Source organism: Martes martes, assembly GCF_963455335.1.
Source record: "Martes martes genome assembly, chromosome: 8".
NCBI lineage: Eukaryota > Metazoa > Chordata > Mammalia > Carnivora > Mustelidae > Martes > Martes martes.
Window position 1 is genome coordinate 55,692,607 of NC_137895.1, and position 6,251 is coordinate 55,698,857.

Consider the following 6,251-nt stretch of genomic DNA (forward strand, 5'->3'; position numbering starts at 1 on the left):
CGGCTTCTTCCCAAAGCCCCCCTGTTCCCCTAGAACAGCAGGGTTCAGAGTGAGCTAACCAGGGCTCACCCCCAGTTGAGGCACCCCGGTAGGGGGGCTCCCAGCCCTCGGCGCAGGCTGCCCTGCCTCCCCGCAGTGCCAGCGGTTAGGGCCCACCGGCGAGAGCCCAGCTTGGGGGCAGAGCTTCCACAGCCTGCCTCCGCCCTCAGCGGCCCGCACCTCCCAGGCTCGGCGACCGCGGGGAAAACAAGATCGCCACCGAGGCGTAAACCGACCGCCAACCACCTTGGAGATCACGGGATCCTGCCCCTCCGTCCCCACCCCCGGCGAGCAGCGGGCGCGCCAGGCAGCACCGCGCGGGGACCTGAACCCGAGGCTCCGCCGCCCCCGCCCCTCCCGCCCCTCCCCGGCTTCCCGGCCGTTTGGCGAGTTTGTTTGTCTCGTTTTTAATTTCTCCGAGGCCAGCCGGAGCAGGTTTGCTGGCAGCGGCACACCTCCGGCAGTCACGCGACCAGCCAATCTCCGGGCGGCGCTGTCGGCGTCTGCGCGCGCGGGCGGGCGGGGAGGCGGCGCGGCCGCGGGGCCACCTTAAGGCCGCGCTCGCCAGCCTCGGCGGGGCGGCTCCCGGCGCCGCAACCAATGGATCTCCTCCTCTGTTTAAATAGACTTGCGGTGTCAATCATTTTCTTCTTCGTCAGCCTCCCTTCCACCGCCATATTGGGCAACTAAAAAAAGGGGGCTCGTCTTTTCGGGGTGTTTTTCTCCCCCTCCCCTGTCCCCACTGCCTCGCTGCTCCGCGACTCCGACGCCGGCAAGGTTTGGAGAGCCGCTCGGTTGGCGGGACCCGCGGGCTCGCCGCCGCCGGGGCTTGGACGGGCTTTGCCACCCCCTCCTCTCTCCACTCCCCTCCCCTCCCCGCCCTCGAGCTCGCCGGTACACTTGATCGGCGGCGGCTCTCGGCTGCCTGGCCGGGGCTTCCCCTCCCCCTCCCGCAGAGCCAGTGCGCCCCTGACGCTCGGGCAGTTACTTGTCCGTGTTTGTTTCTCTTGGCTCCGAGCGCGGTCGCAGGGCTTATAAGAGGGGTGCGGGCTGGGTCGGGGCGTTTTGTTTTGTTCAGTTTTGTTCCGCGAGCGCGCGCGCGAGGCGGTCGTGAAGACCCGGGAGGAAGATGTCAAACGTGCGGGTGTCTAACGGGAGCCCGAGCCTGGAGCGGATGGACGCCAGACAGGCGGAGTACCCCAAGCCCTCCGCCTGCAGAAACCTCTTCGGCCCGGTCAACCACGAAGAGCTGACCCGGGACTTGGAGAAGCACCGCAGAGACATGGAAGAGGCAAGCCAGCGCAAGTGGAATTTTGATTTCCAGAATCACAAGCCCCTGGAGGGCAAATACGAGTGGCAGGAGGTGGAGAAGGGCAGCTTGCCCGAGTTCTACTACAGACCCCCGCGGCCACCCAAAGGCGCCTGCAAGGTGCCGGCGCAGGAGAGCCAGGACGTCAGCGGGACCCGCCAGGCGGTGCCTTTAGTGGGGTCTCAGGCAAACTCAGAGGACACACATTTGGTAGACCAAAAGACTGACACGGCGGACAACCAGACCGGCTTAGCGGAGCAGTGCACTGGGATAAGGAAGCGACCGGCCACAGACGGTAATGACCCTTCCCCACACACAACATGTCCGTCTGTCTGTCCGGCCGGGGCACCGCTTTGACCTGCTTGAGGGTCTTCACCTCCACTTTCTTTTCAGAGCATTCCGATTTAGCTTTCGGGGAGCGAACTGCCCTAATCTTAGGTTTTTATTAAATGCTGTCCGGCTGACCGCTTGTCTGGTGATGGTTTTTAAATCAGGAGCCTCAGGGGGTAGTATCTGATCATTTCTCCAACCGAAAACATCGCAGTGCCTCCCCGCTAGCCAGCGGTAGGTCTGTGACTACGCCGGGATGTTTATCAGCGGCCTCCCTCTTGGCAGTGGAGAGAGAGCTTTGGGGCGTAGAATACACTTTCTGTTATGTGAAAACAACCTCATTTTGTGCCCTTAAAGGCCACTGGGCATGACGGATCCAGGATTGTGGGTGGAGGTGTGGGTTTTTCATCCCCTGACTATCGTGCCAACTTTTGTCAGCCATTGTTTTCCTAATAAAGGTTGTGTGTGTTCTTTTTAAAACTCCCTCTTGCCCTTAGATTCCTCTCCTCAAAACAAAAGAGCCAACAGAACAGAAGAAAATGTCTCAGACGGTTCCCCGAACGCGGGTTCAGTGGAGCAGACGCCCAAGAAGCCGGGCCTCAGAAGACGTCAAACGTAAACTGTTCGGTGGGTTGATTGCTAGGAGCACGTAACTGACACCCCGAATTGGGTTTTCATACTCTGAGATACCCGATCTTAGTGGTTGCTGGCAGACTAGAGCTTGTGGGTTTTTGTATTGTTTATATTTTGGGAAGTCAAAAAGTAGGAATGGGGAAGGCTAGGAATCACTGGTGGGGATACTGTAATTTTTTCACAGTTTCTACATCCCGAGATCATTTTTCCTTGAAACACGGAATAACCAGAGCAGGTGTCCTAACCAAGTACTTGTGACCAAAGCCCGATGAGTGGGAAGGTCCAGTCCCTCTGAACCCCACCAAAACTTGTTGGGAACAATAGGTTCTTTCCCCCATCTGAACAAAAACTGGGATATGCCTCAGTCCCACTTCATGAGAATTCATTTCCCAGAGGTTCAGGTTGACTCAGTAACAGATTTTGAGGTATATGTGGGGAAATGGCAAGTGATTAAATTTTAAAATTTGAGGGAAAAGTTAGGTGCAAATAGCTCATATCTGGTGAATCCAGTTGTTAACAACGTGAATAGGGAGGTATATTACATTCTTTTATCATTTTCACAAACTGCCACTTTCCCTGTTTGCTTACAAATTTGGAGAACAGGAAACGAGCCCTGTGTATTAAAAAAAAAAAAAGGCCGGGGGGGGGGACAAAATAAAATGGAAAAATGCTAAGGTCCCTACAGAATTTTCTGGTAACACTGAAGTTGCAAAGCAGAAGTTAAGTTAACTTTGCTGGATTAAGCAGTCCAGGCACAAGTCAGAATATGTATACTAATTGTCTGATTGTGCTAGAACAGGATGATTGGGATATTTGTAGGGAAAACGGATAATAGATAACAAGGCCCTCAAGGGTAGATCTACCTTAGGCAAGAGAAGTGGAGATTTTTTTCCATCTACTAAAGTCTGATCAATATGAATAGTTAATTTGAATAATTGAGCCCTCAACTTTCCACAGATTGGTTATCCATAATGATCAAAGTGTATATATTAATAGTTTGAAAACTTCATACCATCGAGCACCATGACCTCTTCCCCCCACCCCAAACACAGTCATAGCTTCGCACATAAAGAGATTTCAGTAGATGTTACTAATTTTTAAAATTCTCATTTATAAAAAGGTAAGAATAAAGAACATAGAGATTAAGGTGAGATTCTAGTTTGTTGTGTTTTTAGCTTATAGTGTCATATTTATGATTTCTTCACACCCATCTGACATTTTTCAAAGCTTTAACAAAACATCCCTATAGAATCTCTATTTTATAACTATATATGAAGTGGGAAAATTGGATAAAAAATTTCCTGAAGCAACCTGCAGCTTGGGACTTGTGGTTTGTGACCTGTAGCCTCGCTCATCAGATGAGCCACAGTGAATCACACCTACTGAATTTTGATCTGACCCCATTCTGACATACAGAGAGGCATTTGTTAGTAAATACTGCCAGTTCAGAGAATACTAGAAATAGTAATAACTTGTTCAAAAGCATTCATGTGTGTATTTTGCATATGACCAAGAAACTAGAATGTTTAGAATTTTTCTTTGGCAAGCATTTATAAGTTATAGGCCCAGGTGTTTTTCAAATTTAGAAGATTCTGATACTCTTAAGTTTTACAGTTTCTTAGTTTTCCTCTCCTTACCATCTTTGACCCCAATTCTCTAGACCAGGGTTTCTCAACCTCTGCACTGTTGGCATTTTGGGCTGAATAATTCTTTGTTGTGGGACGCTGTCCTGTGCATTAGTAGAATGTTTGGCAGCAACCCTGGCCTTTCCCAACGGATGGCAGTAGCACCCTCCCCACCCCCAGTGTTAACAACCAAAAATGTCTCCAAACATTGCCAAATATCTCTTGGGGGGCAAAAGTGCCCACTGGTGAGACCCACTGCTCTATAAACAAAAATACACCGCACAGAGGAGAGTAGAAAGCCAATGAAGGAAACATTGGATGGAGAGGACTATAGTCATCAACTTTTAGTACACACTTTTCTGTTCTGTCACTTAGGTATTTCACAATTAAGACAGTGACAAAATGATTCCTGTACTTCATTGGTAATGTTATTCTAGTGCTTTTTTCCTAATTTGTTCTTTTTTTTTTTCTTTTGCAGAAATAAGAGCACGTTTCCTTGTTTATCAGATACATCACTGCTTGATGAAGCAAGGAAGATATAAATTAAAATTTTTTAATACATATCGCTGACTCCATGGAATGGACATCCTGTATAAGCACTGAAAAGCAACAACACAATAACACTAAAATTTTTAGGCACTCTTAAATGATCTGCCTCTAAAAGCATTGGATGTAGCATTGTGCAATTAGGTTTTTCCTTATTTGCTTCATTGTACTACCTGTGTATATAGTTTTTACCTTTTATGTAGCACATAAACTTTGGGGGAAGGGCGGGTGGGGTGGGGCTGCAGAATTGGCATGGGGGGGCCTTATGAAGAGCTTGCTTCCATTTAGAGCAAGGAGTAAAATATTTGACTTGCATGGAGAGAAGCAGTTTTGGGAAGGGTTTGAATTATTTTCTTTAAAGATGTAATGTCTCTTTCAGTGAAAACTGATACTTCGTTTAAAAAAAGCATCCAAATTTGAGCACCGGTTGCAATTAATGGCCGATTATTTTTACATGAAGCTTTTTCTCATTTGGGAGCTCTTATGATTCCATATATACTGGCAAATGGCTTTTTTTTTTTTTTTTTTAACAACAGCAAAAAACACCACACCAGACTATTCTTAGTCATCCCCGCACCCCCCCCCCCCCAGTTCCTCTTAAAATTGGAATTTACCAGTTAATTATTCAGCAGTTAGATAATCATTCCAGGTAATTCTGGGCAAGAATCTGGGGTGTATGGGGGAGTTCTGAGTGCTCAGAATCGACCATCTAATTTTTATCAGGTTTGTTGAGAAATTTTCAAATTTTTTTTGGACTTTGGGCTTTGTAGACACGGTCAAAATAATTCCAAATCCTTGGATATTTTTTAAAGATCTGCAACTTCACATAAGAAAAATAATGAATTAATTTTTAATTTAAAGCTTCTCATTCTATTTGTTAATCTGTCCAAAGGAAATGGTATTTTTAAAGGAAAGTGTGTAGAGAGAAAAGCACACGTGAAATTATTGAAATGGATACTACATCTTTAAACAGTATTTTTACATTGCCTGTGTATGTGTATGAAACAAACCGTTTGAAGTGTACCTGTGTACATAACTCTGTAAAGACACTGAAAAATTATACTAACTTATTTATGTTAAAAAGATTTTTTTTTTAATCTAGACCATATACAAGCCAAAGTGGCATGTTTTGTGCATTTGTAAATGCTGTATTGAGTAGAATAGGTTTTTTCCCTTCTTATGTTAAATAATATGGCTATGCTTAAAAGGTTGCATACTGAGCCAAGTATAATTTTTTGTAATGTGTGAAAAAGATGCCAATTATTGTTAAACATGAAGCAATCAATAAATAAACCTTCCATAGCTATTCATTGAGTTTAACTGTAATGTGCTTTATTAAGCTTGAGGTATTTGACCTGGCATTCTAGTCTTACACAAATATAATGTGAAGTGGCAAATATCTTGATGATTTAGGCTCATGTCTGAGATGATGTTTATGTGGCTCTGAATGTGGTAGTCACTATTTTCCACTTAGTTCTGTATGAGTGAGCAAAGCTTTAGATATGTGAAGTGGAAAAGCCACATTTTCATATAAATAAGATTGTCAAATCTCTCATTAGTTCAAATATTTAGGTCTTATAGGATATGTGTCAGAACCAAAAATTTTTACGTAAGTGTAGGCTGGCTGATCACACATTTGCAGGACTGAAAATGAAAGTAACATGGTGACTTCTCTAAATTGTGTATTTACACATAGAAGTGTGAGAAATGAGAGCAGTTGCTTAGACCATCTAATGTACACCTCTTGTCCAAAATATTAAGATACGTAT

The 6,251-nt window shown here is 45.9% G+C and overlaps 1 protein-coding gene across 1 annotated transcript; it reads left to right on the top strand.

Moving 5' to 3' along the window:
* The first annotated feature begins 596 nt into the window (after positions 1 to 596).
* Positions 597 to 5,802, top strand: CDKN1B (cyclin dependent kinase inhibitor 1B). The gene is made up of 3 exons (XM_080812465.1): positions 597 to 1,643; positions 2,176 to 2,305; positions 4,415 to 5,802. Exons 1-2 carry the CDS (start codon positions 1,169 to 1,171, stop codon positions 2,295 to 2,297), a joined length of 597 nt encoding a protein of 198 aa, XP_080668591.1. The 5' UTR covers positions 597 to 1,168; the 3' UTR covers positions 2,298 to 2,305; positions 4,415 to 5,802.
* The last annotated feature ends 449 nt before the right edge of the window (positions 5,803 to 6,251 follow it).

Coding starts and splice junctions, on each gene's coding strand:
- CDKN1B (XM_080812465.1), top strand. CDS start 1,169: ATGTCAAACGTGCGGGTGTCTAACGGGAGCCCGAGCCTGGAGCGGATG. Junction 1,644..2,175: donor GAAGCGACCGGCCACAGACG/GTAATGACCCTT, acceptor TCTTGCCCTTAG/ATTCCTCTCCTCAAAACAAA.